This window comes from Phaethon lepturus, unplaced genomic scaffold, assembly GCF_000687285.1.
Source record: "Phaethon lepturus isolate BGI_N335 unplaced genomic scaffold, ASM68728v1 scaffold20014, whole genome shotgun sequence".
NCBI classification, from domain to species: Eukaryota; Metazoa; Chordata; class Aves; order Phaethontiformes; family Phaethontidae; genus Phaethon; species Phaethon lepturus.
The window spans coordinates 1-23,231 of NW_010532857.1; the positions used below are offsets into that span (position 1 = coordinate 1).

At 39.5% G+C, this 23,231-nt stretch overlaps 1 protein-coding gene across 1 annotated transcript; it reads right to left on the reverse strand.

Annotated features, from left to right (window-relative positions):
- Positions 1-7,302: 7,302 nt before the first annotated feature.
- POU2F1 (POU class 2 homeobox 1) lies at positions 7,303-23,178 on the reverse strand (the record flags this gene model as incomplete). The annotated part of the gene is made up of 9 exons (XM_010284999.1): positions 7,303-7,738; positions 8,928-9,016; positions 9,860-10,205; positions 10,594-10,699; positions 13,321-13,500; positions 14,374-14,519; positions 16,656-16,797; positions 20,495-20,668; positions 23,084-23,178. Coding segments are annotated over 9 exons (1,589 nt in total), but the record flags the coding sequence as incomplete, so codon positions are not given.
- Positions 23,179-23,231: the final 53 nt, after the last annotated feature.

Below are 23,231 nucleotides of genomic sequence, written 5' to 3' on the forward strand. Positions count from 1 at the left end.
GGGAGGGAGGGGGCCCAGATTATTCCAGTTGCGGATGGTTCTTAGCAGGGTATCGCAGATGGAGCGAAGAGCAGCCCCAAGGTAAAGTCCAGTAAGTAGTTGCTTCGGTTTTAAGAATTGGGTCAGAGAAGTACCACCTGGTATGTTCTACATCCTGAACTTACCTGCCTACTCAACGAAAAGGTGTCTTTTCCCTTCTCCCACAGTTAAATGGTTTGTAGTTCCAGTGCAAGCTTCCTAACACCCTTCTAACAGCATCCCATGGGGGTAAAAGCTCAGAGCATGTACCCATTAAGAGTGTCCTGGGAGAAGTGGCAGACAGATCACATGAAGATAGACAAGCCGAAAAAAGACCAAGTTCATTTTCATGCGTTACTGGGTGTGTTTGTCTGTAAAGATATGCAAGTACAGGAATCACGCCTCTCCATCACCCCAAAAGCACTGAAACTACTTGTGCTGACATACAGGGAACCAGGCACCATTCAGAACACTGAGCGAAAGATAGGAACATCTTAAGAAACTGCAAATGGTAAGTCAGTAACTTTAAAACAATGCCTCCTCTGTCAAAAATCTTTGAAGTATTTTAGGGGTCTCCCTGCTGGAAAGAAGATAAAGACTCATGGGCAACAACAGGAGTGAGATTTAATGACTGAAAGGAGCAGAATTTCTGCATGGTATGCATCTTGAATTCTGTATTGCTATAGTATTTTGGAAAGGGAGGGAGAAGTAAAAAGACGTACTGGTTGCAAAAATATATAGAGGAATTTGAGTTGGCTATGTGAGGACTGACAACCACAAATCCAGTGGGGGGCAGCGGGTTAGCTTACTCCTTTGGTAACACTCCACCCTAGGCAACAGTCAGGTGCACATCCAACAGGTGTACCCATGCCCTGTGGATAAATATCATTTAACTGTTTCAGGCAGAACAGGAACAGCGGCTCTTTAAAAAGCTAACGTGGCAATAAATTGATGTACATTTTAAACTTCTGCTTAAAATGAAGTATCATTCAAAGTTTGGACCAGACGTACTGTTCTGTCTGTCCCCAAACACTCTAATGACCATGAGAAGCTACTTGTCTCTCTAAGATGATTTTGCAAAGTAAATTTTTATCTAAGAATATATCAACTGATATGTAAGGTAAATCGGATGGTTTAGTTTAGCATCTGTGATACAGTTCCAGCTGTAATGGGTGTTCTGCTCCATTTATAACAAAGAAAGAGAGAATTTCTGTTTTAAAGAACATGGCTCTGCAGGAATGTGCACAGAGTTAAGGAATTAACACTACTGCCTCCTTCAGTAACTCACTGCAGAAATGTATGCTAAGCCAAAGGACACTGCAAGGCTTAGAGAGGTAACATTTAAACATTCGAACCAAAACATTAGGTTACAGTTCCAAAGTTCCAAAAGAGGTAAAAAAATAATAAAAAAAGAAATTTCCTATTACTCACACAGTCATTGGCATAGATACACAAGGAGAATTTTCTCTAACTATTTTGGTAACAGCCATTCTCTTACTGCCCCCTGAGCAAAATTGGTTATTTCTATGCCTTTTTTTTTTTTTTTTTTTTTAAGGAATTAACTATCCTAAAAGATTCTGGCAGAATCAGAAAGATCAGAAGTATAAAATTTTGGTCTACATTTAATGCTCACTGTAAAGTATGTAAAATTAAAATAAGGAGTAAAAATAGAGACAGTGGATTGCTTTTGTTCAAATGAAAAGCTATCATACTATGAGAGAACATTTGTTCTTGTGTGTTAAGATCAGCAGATAGCTTCTTCACTTAGTGTTGGCATCTCCCTGATTACCCTAAAAGGTGCAACAAATCACAAGCTGCAACTCCAGTGACATCAGGAGCTATACTGTTTTCATTGCAAATCTCTTTGTCAGCCTGTTCATTTAAAGATAAAATTCAAACTTGAAGCTTCTGATGTCCTAAAAGGACTGTAATTCGAGCCATCAGAATATATGTCTTCCTCTTAATGTTCTGACATTTTAGTTCTCTCTTACAAGATAACTTTGCTAGCACTCAAAGTAAGTTACTGAGCAACAGCAGCAGCACATTCCTACATGAAGATCCAACTGACTTTCAAGCACGTTCTCCTGGCTGATTCAGCTGAGCACAGATTTCCTATTCATAGTAAAGTGACTTTTTCAGTCCAATTTAACTGGTGCTTCGACAACTATTTATTGAAGCAGAGGATCTTAAGAACGATGTGTTACCCAAACAAGTTACCCAAAGAAAAACAAAAATCTGAAGTAACAGATTCCCCAACGGCTGGGGAAAAAAAAATATCTCTTAAGAATCAGGTACTTGTGCACGTAACAAGCATGGTATCTCCCCAAAAATTTTTTGAGTGCATGCACATACACACTGTCTCAGAGCGTCATGATAAAATGTACTTAGACTAACGTATACTGCACACTTACTCAGAAACAAAATAAATCCTCTTAAGGAGATTTAAATAGACAGATGTGACTCTTGTAAGCAGCCATATCTGTGTGTACTTCGTATGAGCTGTTGATGAATCACTCTACAGTGACTACAGAGAGGGCATTCTTAGGAGATCAAGTGTACTAAAGCCAAACTGGAATATGTTTTTCTAACATCAGAAAACATTTCATCACCAGCCTACACCACCTCATCCTGAAGCCATTTTCTAAATTGTTCTTCTAGACCTTAAGGGCATATCTGTATTTGTGTCTCTGTAAATCTCTGCATTTTAAGCTAACTGTCCTTGGCTATAATGAGAGAGTTTTTTACCTTCTCTTTGCCTGCATATCCTTTGGCATGCTTGCAACTATGAAAAGCAATGCACATTGTTGGGATCACTCTGCATGGCTCAACCTTAAGGAGAAGGAGCTGAGGCATTGATCTGCACAGCTCGACCTTAAAGAGAAGGAGCTGTGGCATTGAGAAGCTGGTAAACAGCTGGATATCTGCACGGCTCGGCCTTGAGAAGAAGGAGCTATGGTAAACAACTAAGAAGCAGCAAAGGAGTGCAGGAACACCTGCAGGCAGCGAATCCTGACTGTGTGAGAAGCGCGTGGACAGCGCGTGATATTTTGTATATAGACAACTGCAATAATGTGTGTAACAAGCTGTAACCAATCACGAGTGTGTGCGCAGTGACTAAGCAAAAATTACGGTATATATTGGAGTCAGACAAGACAATAAACGGCTTCGGAATATAACTCTCATAGAGTTGTGAAGTCCATCCTTCCCCCGCAACTGATGACCCCGACGTGATACAATCTATGGGATCTTATCGTTGAACACCGGTCGAGCCGTGTGGAGTGATCCCAACAGCACATACCTTTAAATACAGAGACACAGAGCTCTGAAAAAGAGATGCTATTATCCTTTTCCAACACGCTACGAAACTCCTTCTGGTCCTAGCTGACAAATCAATACAAGAGCAAATGTAGCAGCATACAGCAAAACGTTTGCACAGAAAATCTTCCCCTAAAAAGAACAGTAACGATTTAAGACTGTGAGCATGTAACAGAAAATCATCTCCATTCAACATATCAATCTACTGATATTGGAATCAGAGATGTAACTTTGTGTCGTTGGAGGAAAAAGTCAAATTTGTTTGCTAAATAAATGTCCTGGGTCAGTAAGTTTCTGACAGTGCATGTCCCAGTGTCTACTGGGACAATAACTCTCCATTTTCAACACTCATGAACTCAGACCATGATCATATTTACTAGGCCTGTATATATAAAATTGTTATTATCTCCTTTCAGATGCATCAATTTCTGCTGTCAGCATGATTATGATTAAAAAAAAAACCCATTCTGCTAAATTCAAGTACATGATCTCATACTCCTTTCACGCTCTGGAGGAGCATATGCACTCTAACTAGGCAGATGTACACCCACTGCCAACCTAAACACTAGAGGTAGCCAGCATCCATGAGACAAAACACTGCTGGGGATGAAAAGCAGGCTCCAGGAGTCACAGTCAGTCACTGGGATGTTTTAGGACAATGAAGCAGAGCACACTAGTCATTTAGTGGACATGGTGGTGTTGGGTTGATGGTTGGACTTGATGATCTTTAAGGTCCTTTCCAACCTTAATGATTCTGTGATTCTGTGGATGCCATGGGGTATGTGCTGTTTGGGTATTATGTCAGCCTCTGCAAGCAAAACCAAGCGCTTTCTGGGTATGTGGCTGCTCTTGAGTATCCTGTTTCTCTCAGAAAAAGACTTGTTAAGAAATTCCCTGGAATCTGGGCCCCAGACAGGGTGAAGGGTAGAGAGGAAGGGGGTAAGGGGGTATAAGGTGCTCACACCAAAGCCATGCGACCAATGCAAAGGTAGTCAGGAAAAAAAGCAGTTTTTCATAATAAATAAACCATCCAAGCTGCATTAGTGTTCCAGATATGTACTCAACAAGACCCTCTCCCAACCACAAACCAGCAAGAATGGGACATGAAAACTCATTCAGACAGCTAATGGCAGTCTCTTTGAACTGTGGAGAGAGGATTTTATGCTAATTTAAGGCCCACCTTTCTTTGTGTTTCCTAGATATATGCAAAGGACCATGCTCGCCCCCCCAACCCCTTAGGGAGTAGAGGATACATCGGAGAAAAGACCGGTAGCATCCCCCCTTTAACAAAAAAAAAATTCCTGATAAATCGTATTTTTGCACAGGCGTGAAAGTAAGCGGGAACTTCCAGAGTCAGGAATGAACGTTACAGCTGCAGTTTTCCACATCCTCTTACTACACTGAACACAAGGACAGGCATTCCTTTGGTAGAAACTGTAGTCCATGCTATGGCCTCCAGACCAACACAGTGGGTACTTGCAACTCCTCTTCCACTTCTTCTCTACCTCCCTGAAGCTCACCGAGCTATACATTTTACTGCTCTGAAACTATTAATGTGGGCCATTTCCATTTCTGCAGAGTACTATTCATAGCCCTAAAAGCCTCCTGCACAGCCCGAAGTCATAAAGACACATCAAAAATACTTAGATTTATCCATACCAGTGGGATAAGGGTGGGACCTGTTGGATTAACAATCCCCTGACATTGCCATTCTATTTACACATCAAACAAAAGAAAACAAATTAAAATCAAGTTAGAGTCTGCCCCAAGGATAAAACAAATTACCAACAAAAAAAAAATTAAAAACAAGCAGCAACTTTTATATAAAATTAATAAAAACAAAAGACAAATGAAAAAGAAATTGTCAGTAGCATCTATCGCCTCTCTGCATCTGAACTGCACTTATACAAACTAGTCCATTAGTACAGCAGCTTGCTAGAAATTGACTTTGGTTCAAGCTTAGTTTTAAAAAAATAAAACATAAAAAAAATCAAAAACACATTAGAAACGGTGGACGGACATTTGTTAGTTTCCCTGCTTGCAGTTCACTAGTTTTGAAGTTTTAGGGATAATTGATTTAAATATTCAGTAAAACAGGAAGGTGGAGAGTTAGAGATGAACAGAGCAAAAACACGGCAGTGGGAGGTGAGATAAGGGGTTCTGCCACTTGAGTGCAAACACAAATCCCACATGCTCAAGTCACAAACCAAAGCATATGTAGAGTTTAAAGTTGCTGCCTTATGGATCTTGGATAAGAAGCTCCAGGATCCCCCTGAATCATCAACAAAATGAACATAGCTTTATCAGCTCACTATTTTAGGACACTCTGGTGACAAAAGAAAAGGGGGTGGTGGGAAAGGGACTCTTCTAATACCCTAGCTAGCTATAAGTAATTTAGTTTTATACACATGGCAGAAACCTTTAAATCCATCAGGAATGGAAAGTTCAAAGTGAACTGCATTGCAGTGATCCAGTCTTCTCTTTTTAAAAAATTTTTTTTTTTTTGGTTCAGATACTAGATTGTATATTTAAGAATATACAGATCTAACTTCTGTACAGTTTGTTACTCTTCCTCATCCATGTAAATATCCTTTGCTACATGCATCAGAATCAACCTTGAAAAGATCATTACAGTGGCAGGCAAGCCCTGACACTCTGGTCAGAGATGCTTATTGCCATTTTTACATAGCTAGCAGCATCACAGCTCACAGACTACATTGAGATCACCTAGGTATGTGCAAAGCCCCAGAGGCAGCTCTATGGTGTTGGCATAAATGATGGTAACTTCTGTTCTCATATTGTTGGCTTCTGTGTTTTGCAGTCAGAAGCACTGTTTTACTAGAAAGATTTTCTAAATACAATGTTGGAAGCATCAGAATTAACAGAAAAGGAATATTGCTATGAATAGGGAGACTCTGACCTTTGAAATCCTGTACCAATTCACCTGGCAGGTCTCTAGGACTGTAAATGCTGCTTTACATACTGCCAATTAGCTTGGGTAACTCAACATTTTTAAAATATTTTTCTATGCTCTTAACAGAAAAATCAAATCAATAGAACAGAAAAGCCATTGGTATGTTGCACAATCTAGACTCGGGAGGACAAATCCCACTCTCTGAAGTAAAGAGGGACCATGCACACAAAACTAAGAGCAGAATTTGGCCATTTTGTCTAAGTAATCGAGATAAGGAGAACTGCAGTTCGGAACTAATTCCTACCTCTGCTTAAAAAGAGCATAGACCAGCCGGGACGTTTGCACACAATGATCTCTACTGCTACACCGAGCTTCCTGCGCAAATGATGAACATAAATTCTTCTGATCCCTACAAGTAACCATTAGACAAATTCAAGGATGAGGAAACTGTTCAGAACATTCCCAGAAGATTAGGACAGAAAGCCTATTTGTGCTCCATTCTTCCTCTCCACCCTCCCACCCTCCCCCCCATGGTGTGGGAGCTCACTGAAAATAATCCAGGAGCAAAAGACAAACGCGTCCAAACTATATATATAAAAATAATAATAATAATAATCATCATAATAATAATAGAGATACACCAGTAATACAGGCCTGCCTAAATTGTACCAGTTAAGAAAGGAACCCCCAACATGATTGATACGATTATAAACACCTTGTATGACATAATGGCCTGTACAACAGACCTATAAAATGATAATTAAAAAAGAAAGATATTTAGACCAAAAAGAAAGAAGAAATCCCCCTTCCTATGTTTGAGTTGATAACCCACCTTAACTTGTCATTGTGACTGCTGGAAATGATAAGTAGTCCTTTCACTTTTTTTGTGGTTTTTTTTTTGTTTTTTTGTTTTTTGTTTTTTTTACATTTTTGGTTAGAAAGTTCTCCGATCCATGAAGCGATCCTGAAAAGACAGTGTTTATTACAAAATTAGGCAAATGTCTGTCCCAGCTTTAAATCCTTCCTGTTTTGCTTTTGTTTTTTATATTTTTCCTTCTCTCCCTTGTCCCCAGCAACATGGCGAGAGGATGCCCATCACATTTTCAGTTTATGAACCCCGCTGGCAGCCAGTTCCCACCGCACAGTGAAACAGGCTGCTGGCAGCACAGCTCAGCCCGGCTCACTGTGCCTTGGAGGCAGTAGTGGTGGTGGATGTGGCCCCGCTCGCAGAGGCCACCGTGAGGAGAGAGTTCTGGATGGACTCAGCTGAGGTGGAGGTGGAGTGAAGGCTGGCGACTGGTCCAGAGGCCCCTGCGGAGGCTGCAGCTGCAGAGACCAAGCTAACTGGGTTGCTGGTGAGCAGAGAAAGGTTCTGAGGGTTCAGGAACAAAGGGGCAGTTACGATGTTAGGAGTACCTCCGGCATTGGCAAACACCAAGTTTCCAGTTGCATCCAGTGATGTTATTGGAAGAGAGCCACCAGATGCAAGAGCTAAAACAGGGAAAATTGAGCAGGGAGGAGAGATAACATTAGCAGTAAGCCATAATGCAAAATGTGCCTAAAAGTAACTGGTCTCTGCATTTCCCTTTCTCTTCTATGTGTGCTCTCTATACCACCACCACCAGTCCTCCCATCACAGGTTGTTTTTTAAAAAAACAGCTCTTAATGAAGAACAGACAAGACCTTGCAGATACTAAAATGCCTGTGTCGTCTGCTTCTTAAACTAATTCCATCACGCCTTCCTTCAGATCTTTAAGCACAAAACTGGTCTATGTTCCCTGCCACAGAAAACCTGTACATCCAGGCAACCTGTATTGGAAAGGGTTGAGATGAGCGTTCCACATGAAATGACAGCTATCACAAGATAAAGGAGGTCACATAGCCTCGAGCGGAACATTTTAAATGTTGACGTACAACTACTGTTACAACTTACTTTCACCGGTATACAGAGTTCAGTCTGCCTTAAATTATGAGGTCCTAAATTTATCTCTGACACTTTACAAAATGGTTCTTTCTTGTACCCTCGAAACAAGATTTGTTAAGCTAGTTTAGAGGATATTTGAATACATAGGTTAGCTAGCTCTTTAGGCACTTGCACTATCTAGTTTTTATGGATGACAAACTATGAACTGAGAACAACTACTGCTAAAGCCAGTGGTAACTTCTGTCTGTGTGGCACTTCCAAAATAAATCTTCACTCCTCTGGATAAGGATTTATGGATTTAAAGTTCTACATAAGGACTTTAGGAGGTAAGTTGTTGTAGGTTCTTTTTAAATACATATGAGAACAAGAATTCAGGATCAAGTCTTGCTCAGAACTACCCTCCTAACAGACCTCAAAACAGCATAACTCTGCCTGAGCTTATGCTAGTAGAGCTATAAAAACCAAATCTCTGTCCTGCTGGAGATACCCGCCAATTCCAGATCACATTCATGATCTTAAATGCCTCCTGTAAATCACTGCAAGATCATACACAGTTCTAATCTGCTTTTTGAAGTTATACCTGTTCTTATCTCTGTGATAAATAAAATGCATTTGCACATTTAAATTTTGTAAAACCTTTACTCCTATAACATTTATGTCCGGTGCTGAGGAGTCAGTATTCTTTTTCGATAGGAAAAACAAAGCACATAAACTGAAGTTGTATGACAGAGGTGCATTAAAAGGAACACTACTGACCTTGAATAGTTGCCAGTGTACTGTTGCTCATCAGGGCTGGGCTGAGAGCACCACCTAATGTCCCTGGATTGAGACTGAGTAAGGCACCTCTGCAGGAAGCAAGATCATGGAAGTAGGAACAAAGACAAAGGGAAGGAGTGTTACTTTTAAGAAAAGGTTGTCACTGTTCAGAAGTACACCACCATATTTAAAAAAAAAAAGGCAGGGGGAAGAAGAGGAAGGGAGGGAGGAAAGACCAAGATCAAGGGCTAATTTTTGTTTTAGTTTTTTCTTCATGATGCCTTGAGCAGATGTTGACTTTCAGCTGTGTGGTTAGTGACATGTCTGAAGTACAGGCACTGCAAATACAGGACTTGTATTGACTGTTGCTGTAAAATATTCTCGTAAAGTATTTTGGAGAAACTGCCACTCGTTAGAGAGCTATCATCATCTCCCAAATTCAGATAAGAAAGATGTAAATCAAGAGGCATTGAAGAAACAGAGTCATCTCCCAGAGCAGTATTTCTAAAACTAAAACTTCAACAATTATCACGCAGCTTTTACAGCTTCTTGCTCATGACAGAGGTGAATACAGAGGTTTGAAATGGGTCTAGGCTAGCTCTCCATTTCACAATTAGTAGAACAGATTCTACGATTCACTGGTAAGTTGCAGCTCTTAAGTCAAGCTCTGCAGTGGGATAAATGACTTATCAAATAACAACATTCCTGCAACGCAGCTTTTTCATCTGTAAAATGAGAACAATATTTGTGTACATTCAATGGGAATGGTCAATTACCATCTGTAAGTAAACCTTCAGATTTTGAGATAAATGACACTAGAATCACCAAGTGAGGTACCAGAAAACAGTGATACATAAAAGCAATTTATCCCAAGAATTCTCCTTCCCTCTTCTGTCATCTCACCTAAAAGGGTGTGAAAAACTTATCCTTACCCAGCTGCAAACTGCGAGGATGCCATCAAGCCTGGGTTTAGTCCTGCTGCAGCAGCCATAGCAGCAAGACTTGCATTTGCAGGCAACTGTGCAGCTCCTTGTAATGCGGCTGCTGCCGCTGTTTGCAACCCTGATGCCGTTACCATCACCTGGCTGGTCCCAAGAGGAGAGGACAAGGGAGTGGACGTTGTCTGTGTTGTGCTGGTCTCACTGGCACTGGATGCCTCTGAAGTGGAGGCTGAGGCAGAAGGGGAAGGACTCAGGGAGGGTGATGTCACTGCTGAAGAAGCTGGAGGTGCTGTTGAAATCACTGTTGCCGTGTTGTTGGAGGTGGTTTCTGTTGTGCCTGGAAGATTGATCCTGGTTAGATCAGTACCAATCACAGACACGACTGAACAGGAACCAGTACCCACGTGAACAGGAAACAAACACACATTTCTCTAGGACCAAGCACCGAGAGTCCAAATGAGAAGCTCAGACTACAATGAAATGACACTTCCCAACAGGAGGCTGAGGAGCTCTAGAGGCTAGCAATGCAATATAGCATATTTCATTTCAGAGTGACCTGTGATTTTATTCCCAGAAAAGTCAACTGAATGGTCACAAAGACTGAAGTTTCCTAGTGGAGTAACAAGGAACAATGACAAGATACTAGTGACCGATACTGAATGACCTTTTGAAGAGCTTAAAAGGGGAAAGTGAGGGAGGTTAATGTGAGAGAAATCAGCCCTTACCTGTGACTGACAGACTAGTTACAGCAGGACTGGTCAGAGGGAGCACAGGATTGACAGTCAGGGTTGTAGCTGCACTGCTAGTCACAAGGCTTGGCGTGGTTGCCACCTGGAGGTCAAAGAAGAATACAACTGCTCAACTGTTAAAAGATAAAGAAGAGTTAGCTACTACCCTTCGATTTCTTTCTTCCCATCCTCAGCTGAGGAAGTTGCCAGGGAAAACGCTGCATATAAACTAACTTTTTTGTAATTCCATTCCTTTATCATTCACTGGACGAAGGACAGTAACTTCTCTAATTACCAGCAATATTTTTATACTTAATCATTCCGTATTTAAAGGGAGATATATCCATTACATCCACAATGTCTCAGGACTGCACATTAGCCCTCCCTCTCTGCCTTCCCCCAGAGAGAGCACCTTGTTTTAACAGAGTCACTCTTACAGAAAGAGTTACAAAATATATTATACCTGCATGTTTTTTTTTTCTTGTTTAAACGTTGTTTCAAATCTCTTTCTCTGATAAAATTATTTAAATGCCCCAGCATTACCAAAGGTAATTAGGGTAATGTGTGTACATGGATAAACAAAATAACATTTCACTTTTACTCAACCAAACTATAAGCTCTACTTTGATAAGTTTCCTTATGCCAGAGGAAGGATCTCTGAATTTTAAAACATTCAAATGACATTAGCTAATTTTACTTGCAGACAGCTTGTTACAAGAAAGCTACAATAAACTGAAGACATTACAGATAAAAACCACCGAAGATTTAACGCTGGAAGAACTAGCTTATAAGGAAAAATTAAATATAAGGAGAGAAAGGACTCTTTACGGACAAGAAATGGTGTCCAACACTAATCTTTGAAGGCTGTTATACATCAATGAGAGAAATGAATCCTTCAGAATTGTCCAAGAGAACACAGCCAAGGATATAAGCTAAAACGTTCCTCCTTTCCCCTCTCTTACCTTAAGTTTATTGTCAGAGAAATCTCTCTCATGCTGCATATCCTCTTATAGGAAGTCAAACGCTTCCTGCATTTTAAACAAGACTGGGGCAACTGGGACAGATCTAGAAGGTTTCTACCCATCTCAAATAGTGTATGAAATAAAAAAGAGCTCGATACATAGTACACTTCCCACTAATGCTGCCCAGACATTGTATCTGTCATCTGTCCACCAAACGGTTAAAGCCAAGGTCGCAATCCATACTTCAGGGCAGTGAATGACCTAGAATTAATACAGCTAACCCCATGGTTACAATGACTGACTTCAGCCTATGCAAAAGTAGGCTGCCATCAAAAGGAGCATTCCCCTCCAACCCTGCTTCAGAGCCCTAGCACTACTGCAGCCAGGCTACAAGTCAGATTGGTTATCCAGCCATACTGAAAATTAATCACTGTTCTTCACATGGTTAATTTGCAGTCAAACTAGTAAACTAAGCCAAATCATCCTATGGACACATAATCTCCAGAGCTGATACAAGGAATCAACAAAGCACATAGCCAGTGAAGGCTGGGGGCAGCAGGGCTGGAACATCCATGTGAGTGGTAGCACAGTCTTTAGAGAAGCTTACAATGAGTGACAATGCTTAGTGAAACATCGCTGAAAAATTGGAGACTCTGGTTAACACCTGCATTTCTTACATCCAATGGCAGGGAATTTCTGTAGGAAAGCTTTCTTAAGTTGCATTCTGACTAAACTTGCATGGTTACTAAAACACACCATCATAAATCTCACTATGTTCTGCTTTGGTAGCAAGGCATGCAACCTTGCTTTCCAATTGGGGGCGGGGACACACGCACAAAAAAATGCTAAGTAAATTTCAATCATACCTTCCCCTGAAACAAAAGGTTGCATGCACACATCCTGAGACGAGGATGAGGGGAAAGAATGACATGTCACCAAAATTAATGGTGAAGTACTGGAAGATTATTAGCTACTACAGTGATGAGGGTGGAATAAATACTACAAAAGGACAGCTACAGGCTACATAAATTCCACCACATTCCTATTAGCATAGCTACTATGAAATCTAATAGCTACTGTTTCTATTTATGAAAACAGACCTCCATGGACATTGGTAGCAAAGGAGCTGAAGGAACCTTGATGCATGTGTTTTGTTACTCTTATTTTCATGAAGTTTGTGTTTACCTGAGGCAAATACAAGTGTGCAAAATTAATTACATGAGTAATAGCTAAATTGTTCCTTTGTTCCACTTCTTTTTTTATACATATCATCCCTGACTAAAAGTGACAACATGGTATCACTGGATTTGTGTAACTTAAGTCTCCAAATGATACATTTTACTGCTGCTCTTCTACTTGTCAGAGCAGACAAAATAAGAGGGTAGGGGTAAAGCTGTTAAGCATTTTTTTTATTACTATACCAAAACATTTTTGGCAAGAGAGGAAGTCCAGATATAAGCTGGAGTTACTATCTGTAACATGTTCAAAGCAATAACCCCAAATGCAAACTTACTAGTCAGAATATTTACTCACTAGCTGACTAAATAGAACACCCAAACTGAAGGTCCAACTACTGCCTGATTTGTAAGCATTATCTCTCTTAGATAGTGTGCAAGTAGATCATTTAAAATGCCAGTAAAATATAAATTTGTGAGAACAAGCCTGCTGTACAAAGAAGGTGTAGCATGTGCAACTTCCACAGTGAGCACAGTAGAAATATCACTTCCAGTGATCTTTGTCAACACAGTTTCTTGATTCTTACCAGTGAGGTTGGGCAAGGGAAAATTGCTTTGATGGGCGAGCTGCTGGTTCCACCACTGCTGGGTGGGTTGATCCTTTTCTCCTTCTGGCGCCGGTTACAGAACCAAACGCGGATCACCTCCTTCTCCATGTTTAGCTGGTCAGCTATCATGGTGATCTCATCCGAGGTAGGCTTTTGGTTCTGAGAAAAGGAAACAGTACTTGAAAAGCTGTGAAATCACGTTTTGAAGTTTTACATTATAGCTTCTTCTTCTAGGCAGAAATCTGGATGGGCCATTTATATCCAGAATCTCATCGGTGGTACAGTAGAGATAGACTATACTAGATATTTCTGCCCTTCACCTTCCTAGTTACAGGAACATTTCTACCAATAGTAAGCTGTGTTCTTCAGAGATGGGTGATTAAGACTGAGCTCACAAGTGTCTTTTTGAGAGAAGGGATCTGACATGCAAGTTAATCCTTCAAGGAATTCTAGACCTTGGGAAGAATATCTTTCAGCATCTCTCGAAAAGGAATAGGAGAGATTAACTATAACAATAGCCAAATGAACCCCAAGTTGTCTAGACCTATAATGAAAGACAGGCAGATTGCACGGGCTGCTTGCAGAGGCTATCTGCCCACACAGCTGCACAAAGCGCCTAACAAGAGTAACATAAGGTCAGCTAAAAACCTCACATTATGTATGTTTAGACTGCCACCCCATTTAACCAACCTTAGAAAAGGTAATCTTTTTTTTCTTCTTTTTGTGTGCAGAATATCAAAGCTTAGATCTATGGCTCAGTATCTTAGAATGCAAAATCACAAAGTCAGTGAACTACAAGAATCAATGAGGTTTTTTGAGGGATTTTGTGTTGGTTGGGTTTTTTGTTGGTTTGTTTCTTTTAAAGTGAACTAGACCTTGATGCATGCTTCTTGGCAAAGCCTTTGTATTCACCTTGTTTAGCACAAGCACTTTCCTAAACAGTACAGTAATGGGTTCACTCCAACAGATGTGATTGTTAAGCAAAGTTTCTTCATTTCTTTATAGGCTCAGCAGAGCAACAGGATCACTGACCTCCAGGAAACTCTTCTCTAAGGCCACACGTATGTTGGTCTCTATGCTGGTGCGTTTCTTCCTCCTACGGTTCAAGCCTTCGATCCCCAGCCCTGGAGAATTCAGGGCACTTGGGCTGGAGAGAGTTGAATCAGATGAGAGGTTTTCTGAAAAAAGAAAGTAACATAAATCAGGAGTTTGAATGCAGTGCAGTCTAATGTAAGTGTTCTTCACTTGTGCAAGGTATGTTAAAACCCACTCTGTATCTATTCCAGATATATAGAGATTTCTGAAGATCACATGCATTAATCATTGTACTTGTGAATTACAACATATACTTGAAACTTAAAAGCTACAAGTAAGCCCAGAGGGTGCTCTCTGCTCCTGTATGCTACCACAGTACCCCTTTTATAATAGCTATACATAGTTTGTCCCCTTTATCTCATGCCACCCCACACTCATTCACTGCAAGTCACAGTTTAAAGAAAAAAGCAGTAACTGATATTCATAAGCCACAGCTGTAAGTCAAGGCAATTATGAAAAAATCTGAGCAGCCTGAAATTTCTTTTATCCACTCTGCAATACAGTAGAAGAAGATCTTAGCCAGCTTCACAGTGTTCAACCTCTTCTCTCTGGAGATCTTAGCATATACTCAGTGCTACACAGTTCTACAGAACAGCCTACGCAGCTAGCAGCTCCCCATCTCCAACCGTCAACCCCTAATGCTGTCTTTTTGGCTCCACAGAAGAGCAAAGAGAGAACATGCCTGACCCCACTTTGTAGCAGAAAGTGCAAAATAACCAACAGGCAGGTTCCAGCAGGGAATTTAAACAAAATCATGAATTATGGCTGGAGATGCCTCACTGCACTGGGGTTTATAGGTGATAAGCAGGCATCAAAGCTTGCAATGCCCAAGACCATTCTGATAGGCTCAAATGGGCAAATACATTCAGTTCATTATTTCCTAGATTTTTTTTTTCCTTCAGTAATGGCACCCATAAATGTGCTGAAACCCCTCTCCATGCTGAAAACCCCATAGAACAAGCTGAGTTCTGTAACCATAAATTCCCCAAAACTCAAATGTAACATAATGGAAGGGATCATTGGTATGCTTCTCCTGCCTGCTTTTACTTAAAAGTAGCCTTTAAATCTTTCTTACAAAGACTTTCATGAAACTGAATCAAAGCCAACGACAATGGTTCCCAACTTTCAGGCTGTGAAGAACCCTGACACTGTTTACAGTCCTTAACTTTACAGATCCAAGTATTTCTTCAGGCTAGAAGGGAAAGCAAACTATGACATTCCTTGCAGCACTGGACTCATCCAGTGTTGCTGGAAGGTTTGGGAACCACTGGCCTGTGGACTAGAGCACTCGGTATGAAGATCTTTATGTTTTCTATCACAAATCTAGATTACCTAAAGATAACCCACATCATACCAGAATGACACTTGCTTGTTTCAATGCAGGACAAATTTTCAACACTGCATTCAATTATTTTCAAAATTTCAGAGAATACTGTAGGTGTCAGCATAAAGCTCTCTTCATTTTGGTAAAAATAGGAAGGCACACACTGTCCCTGCCATCTGTTTAGCAGATCCATCAGTTTTTTAGTATGTATAGTTGTATACTTGGAAGAAAAAAAACTGGCTGACAGCACTCTTAAACACTTTCTATCCTAACACCTATCACCACCATCCAAAGATCCTTTTGCTGGTGGAAAAAAGAAAAAAGAAGAAAACAAAGAACGAACACTACCAACATTGGCATCATGAATAACTTATCTCCCAGGAAAAAGAATTGTGGAAGGAAAAAGCAAAACCTAACCCACAAACAGCTCTTCCTGTGGGGAGAAAGAGAGTGTTTATACAGACCCTTGGAGAGAGATGAAAAGAATGCACATAGGGGTGTGGGAGGAGACAAATGCAGTAAGCTCTGCCTACTGAAACAACAAACCATGCAACCCTCTCTGTACTACACATCTTAAAAATAAAGCTAGAAGAGGATTAGAAGTTATATGCATTAATATACATGAAGGAGGAAAACCATGACACATATTATACCTCACTGCATGCAATTATTCAGCTGGCTGCAGAACACAATTCTGAAGTCCACATCGGAACAATTTTGGATGCCTATGGGCACATGAAAAAGGAAGTATGGACACCCTTGTTTGTCCCATGGACAGTTACAAAGATTGGTGGCTTCATAAAACCGTAAGGGCACAAACGAAGCAGTTTTTCAGGGTTTTTCAGAATCCTACTGATTTTGGTAGGCTGGTGAAGAAATACACAGACTCGTTCACCTGCATCATTGAGCCACTTTTCCAGAAGTGGCTTTAACTTGCACATGTTCTTAAAGCTGAGGTTCAAGGCTTCAAAGCGAGAGATGGTAGTTTGGCTGAAGTCATTTCCATAGAGTTTGCCCATAGCGAGCCCAACATCACCCTAGACAAAGAAAGAGAAAAAAGGGATTCACTAACACAGGCACTTCCAAAGCAAGGAATCCTGTCATATTCTTGTGTTTTCTCAGTGACTTCGCTGCTGTGTGGAATTTCAGTTTCACAGAAACTTGCTCGCCAATACCAAGATTCATGCTAAAGCAAATAACCATAAAGAAATGTCAAACCTCAGTCAGTTTAACCATTGTAACTCTTTCCAGGAAATCCCTGATGCTTTGTCTTCTTAGCATTATCACTGAGCAGAACATTACACTGAATATTAACTTGTAATTTTTTTCTTAGTTCTTTAAAATAAGTCAAGGCCAAGCTCTCTTTAGGAGCACATTTAAGTATCTGCATATTTCACACTGAAGCAGAAAAGTTCAAATAAGCAGAAATGCAGTGAATTCATGTTCTCAAATTAGAAAACACTCTTGAAAAGATGTCTGTAAACATATATCACATTTAAATAGATGCAAAAATACTCTTATCTGAACTTCTAGTATCTCCTGAGGTTCAAACCAAACTTCTCCCCACAGATACACATTTCAAAGTGGACAAGAAGTTGAACCATTTCAAATAATGATTAACTGTGGTCTTCACTACCGTTACCCATCTGCCAAAAAGCTGTCCAGGAGACTTACAGACAGATAATCATCTCTTTACATCTGTCATTGCTTTTCAAAAGTCAGTTTTAGATACTATCAAACATTCTGCTTATCCTAGTATATATACATACACATATATGTATGTGTATATACACAACTCTATGTAGTTTACACTTGGAAAGTCTTGGGTTTTTTTAATTTAAAAAATCAATCCATTCTTCATTGTTGCCATTAAAACCACCATGTTTTCTTGTTTTGTTTTAAAGCTGGAAGGTCCTGCCCTTTGAAAAAATGTAATTATTTTTAAAGTACGCTATTTGGTCTAAAGTAGTTTGATTTAGATTTTTAACAAAAAAAGTATGAAAAGTCTAGAAGAAGAGACTGAAAAGCTTGAGCATTGTTAGTGGAGTTTAACTGCAAGTGGGTTAGTTGGATTGTGCATAGAGCTGGCTTTCCTTTTTGGTCAGATTCACAACCACAACTTGACACAAGTATACTAACAGCATGCAGAATGACCGCATCCAAGCGAGAAAGAAAACAACCTTTGGCAAGCTTAGTAAATTGTTCAGGTTGCACAAAGAAAACAATTTCCCTCCTAGAAGACGACCAGAACAATTGGTTTGTATGCCCTTCAATCAAAGGAAGCATGTGGGAACTCACATTTATACCTCTACCCATATGCCAGGATTCTGTGCATTTTAAAGCTCATAAATCATTCCAAGAGAAGCAACATAGATGCTCTTGCGGTTTTATGAAGAAGAAAACCTGGCTATGTAAACCATTTTAGAGATAAGTTGATTTATGTCTTGGCAGGAAAGAGTTATGAAATTCGCTCCAGTCCCCTAACTAAATTTAATTCTGGTATTTATGTTGCTCTTACTAACATTTACCATCTGATTTAAAATGAATAGTTAACCATTTCTTTGTCAATAGTTTTCAATGCCAAAAGGTGGCAGCATTTCAGCTGTAGGCAAAGGAATTTACATATGGGAATGAGAATTTTATATATTGGGATGGGCCACTGAAAGGATGGATGGAACAGATGATAAAGGCACTGTATACACATTTGATCTCCTCTGTAGGTTGAATGAAGCTCCAGTACTGAACTGAAACTGATTATAAGGCACATCGTTGTTGTGTGTACTGATCTGTTAAGAAGCTCAGACAGACTAGCAGAGGCAACACCTTTTACAGAGTAAAAATAGCATTGTCTAAAATGTTCACTCACATAGCTTGAATCTGTACTGACCAGTTAGTCACATACCTGCAATAATGCTAAGATGCAGTATGCTCATTGTGTCTCTGAATGTCAAACATGGAAATATTTTTAAGGAAAACAATTAAACAAAAGGATTTAAATCCATCACCCACTTTCGAGGTGGAAGAAGAGACAGAACTGCTCAAGTTCAAATCCTGTTATAATGCTGACGAGAAAGAATGCAGTAAGTGATTAGTTTGCAATGCAAACTAAATCTTCCAGTTATTTTTGAAAGGCAGGGGTGGCGCAAGCCTGAAAAAGCTTACAGTACCACTGGAAATAAATTTCTTTTGTCCTCTGAAAGGCAGTCTATTTATCCAACTATAGGAAACCAAAGTAATAGAGGTCTCGGATTATCATCCAATTATGCAATTAGGTGGAAGTTATTCGAACTGCCTAATTATACATATACAAACTCAGAGTAGGATAGGAATGATCAAATGTAATCTTATAACTTTCTCAAGATTCCCCTTTTTTAAGCTCAAAAACAAATACTGGAATGCAAGCCTGAGCAGTTGTGTTCATTTTTCTTCACCATGAAAACTCACTTACCCGTCAATAAAGACGGGTTAACCCATAACTTAAGTCTAGTTGAACCTTTATAATCATCTTACAGCATAGCAGATTAAACATAATAACAAAAGATCTGCATGAACCTGCTCAGTCCGGCTATAAGGGAAGCTATTGTATTTTACTCTATTCTGTTCTGCTCTATTGTAGCTTTTGTGTGTGTCCATCACTCGTATTTCTGTGCCTCCCTCTAGTGGAAAGAAGGGAGGGAAGGAGGTACACATGCCAGCAAAATGCACTTCATTTTACTAAGAGCATTCTGTTCTTGAGTTATAATTAAGATGCTGCCAGGAACCTTCATTATGAACCCTGATTTTTCAAACATTTAGGATTTTGCCAGAAAAATAAATCTGGTATCAGCACATACTTTCAGGTAGAATTGATTTACTTATTCATGGGAGGGGCAGGAAACAACAAATCACGTATGTTGGATTGACTGCTCTGAGCTGAGAGTTTTAAATACCTACTTTGATTTTTGCATGCTATTTCTTCTAGGAAAAAAACATGCCTATGCTTACTACAGACTCCCGCCAAAATTAATTGTTTACCTCGACAGATATTGGGGGTGGGGGGTGGGGGGGGGGGATAATTTTTATAGTAACGGAACATATAAAGGCACTTTGTGCTTTTAATTGTACTTCTCATTCAATCATTTGCATCATGTTCAAGATTACTTTTCTTCTGCTCTATGGGTATTTCTGAGCTTTTAAGCAAACCAAAACAAACCGCAACTCCAGTTCACCTCCGCAAGGAGAAAACTTCAAAGGCAACAGTCCTTTCAGGTTTTGTTTAGACACCTTAGCAAAATCATTAAATACAGAAATCATTGATGTTTAATAGGAAAATACACTTGAGAGATAAAAACCCTTTGACATCCAAAGCAACTTCATAGTTGCGACATACTTTTTAAACAGACAGAGCAGTTAATTGTGTCGTATGATTTTTGGAACTTTGTACATCTGAAGGCAGCTTTAAAGTGCTTTGTCCCATTCATTTTACATCCTATAGAATGAATAGCACACATGCAATGACATCTGGAGCTGGTAACATACCTGCTGGGAAAATGGCTATGCTTTAAAACCAACAGGGAAGTAAGATGGATAGATGGCTTTTTCTGTTATTTCTTAGAAATCCTCTACATAAAGGCCAGAGCATAACGCTATTTAAGAAGGTTCTCCTAGGAAAAGGTGGAATTCTAGTCTCCCTCCAAGCTTGAAAGACGAGACCTCAGATTCCACACTGGCAGGCACTAATGTACACAGCCTTACCTGAGTGAATCCAAGTTTGATCCGTCTTTGTTTGAAAGTCTTGGCAAACTGCTCAAGCTCCTCAAGGTCACTGGGCTCCTCCAAGCTGGGAGTGTCGATTCGCTTTGGTGTTGACTGGCTCTGTGGAAGTGGCTGAATGGGGGTCGCTGCTATTGTGCGTGTTGGGGTTGCTGGCTATTAAGACCGAAAGCAAGGAAAAGATGAAAAACAGTCTTAAAAGAATAATCAGCAAAAATTAAATTCAGAAAAGGTATGTGAGGTTTCTGTGAGAAAGTTCAATGAATTTGACATTTCCAGCAATCTCAAAGTTCCTCCAGTTTATTTACATTCCTCTCAAGAACAAGCAATCACAATCCAGAAAACTCTATTAGTATGACAGCCTTTTAAAGGCTCTGTCAGAAGCAATTAAAGAAAAGTAAGAGATGCTCCATGCAGCAGATAACCAACAGCTTTCGCTTGCTACAGAAGCTGAACATTCTTACTTGATATAATTCTATAATTTATAGACAGCTTGGCATTCATCCCCTTTTAAACATTTTAAAATTGAATTTACTGCTTGCGTGAGGTGGCAGATTGTCATCAGCCCAAAAGATTCAAGCGTCCTATTTAATCTTGGAACAGTGAGCATATACAGGGGCAGCAAACATGACAAGCTTCCTCTAATGCCATCTCTTGCAACTGACTCAACTCTTCCAGTAAGAAGAAAAGAGATCCCGCTCTAGCCCTGCTGTTGATATTTGCAACAATAAGTATGAATGTACGGGTGATACAAAAAATTAAGCAAAAGCAACCTGAAGAAAATAATTCCTTTTAGGTCACATTTTTCTTCTATATAAACAGCTAATTTTCCAGGGAGTCCACACAAGGTTCACTATTCCTCAACATCGGCATACTAGAGCATTTTGCTATGCAGCAAGAATAAGAATCTGAAAAAAACTGAGCATCATGGAAAATATTCACAGGTGAACAAAATATATTAAGATCTGATATTGCACAGTTCAGGTTTTATGTGCAACAGGAACATTGGAAACATGTTTTGAGTGTGTAACTCAACCTTCTTACATGCCATAGTTGAACTAAGATGCAGAGAGAAATTGTTTACTCGAGTTAAATTCTATTCAGTTCAGCTGAAGCTCTTAAGTAAAGGTGACTTCATGCTTTTATGTCCTATGCCCAGTTCTGAAACTACAGACTCCTTCAGGGCAAAGAAGAACAGCCTCAAGTCCATGCAACACTACAGTACTATGCGCAGTCTATGCAAAGGCTGTTATAAAAGAAATAGCCTACATATATCTGAGTCTTTACATAGCTCCTTATGTTGTTTTTCTCCTGGGTTAGTGCAGTATTTCGCAGCGCACAGCAGATGGTAGAGGGAGGTCAAGATCTATAATTCCATTACTTGAGACATAATGTAATCATATATGATCTTTCTAGGATTGCAGATATATGTGTCATAGAAAGGTTTTTAATATTTTTTTAATTTACATTAAATGTAGTGGTTAATTACTGCAATATGTTTTTACTGACTTCACCCCCTTTATATAATTTATTTTCTCTTTGTAGTTTTGATAAATTTTTTTAATCTAAGTATAACCTTTAGTAGGGAGTCACGCTGCTAACTGAGGTATGAACTACAGAGGTGAGACAAATTCCATTTTCCGCATGATGCATGAGAAATACTATAGGTGGTATAGTAGAAAATGTAGTTTTTTAAGACTCTGACAGACTCAGGCATCTTACTACAGACTAAAAACTTCTTATATGTAAGCAAGTTGGCAGGAAGATACTCCATGATATTACATGGTATTTAATGAAGAAACAGCATGCAGTCACGTAACTAAACTGCACAGTAAAACCTGAGTGAAGCAAAATTAAATTTGCAGGCACGTGCAACCTTAAAATTACTTTTCTTACAGTCTGAAAGCTTAATCATAGGTCTTTTAATATTTTAACATACATCTAACAGAGTATTTTAATGAATTTCTAACAATCTCTTCACTTTCACAGAAGGTAACTAAGACTAGCAATGACTTAGCAATAACAGCAAGACAACTAGGCTACAATGATGATAGATTATCAGTACAATCTTTAAGAAAAAAAAAAGATTCTTGACAGTAATCCTCTTTTTGAGCTTTTTGGGTAGCCCACATCTTGCTCCTCTGAATTTCACAAATTTGTAGATTGTCCAAGAAAGCCTTACAAGAAATCAAATGACGCTCTAGTGCCATTAACTCAAGATATCAATCATGGAAATTTTCAGCTAAAAATAAAAATTCAAAATTTTAAATGCATGAAAAGAGGCACATTAGGGTGGAAACTACAAAACTGAAGTTAACTGATACTTCAGCTATACACTGAAGTGTGTATATCTAGCTATATTGCTATATCAATATACATATAGATGTGTGTATATATATATATATATAGATAGATATATATAGATATACAATATCTAGCTATATTGCTAGAAAGACAAACTCACTATTATAGCTAAAATATCTACTCCGGTAACTAATACAAAGGGTCCAGTCACTTGCAATAGTTCAAATCCCCTCAAAGCAACTCATGAACTGTAGAAATAAGCCTGACCTGCGAGGCAAGGGTGATGCTTGGCTGAGACTGCAGGAGGTTGGCTTGGCTTTGCTGAGGTAGTTGCGTTAAGAGATTCTGCGCTTGCAGGAGACCTGGAGAGAGAAAAGGGTGGGTTTGGTTTGTCTTAAAAAGACTAAAACCTGAA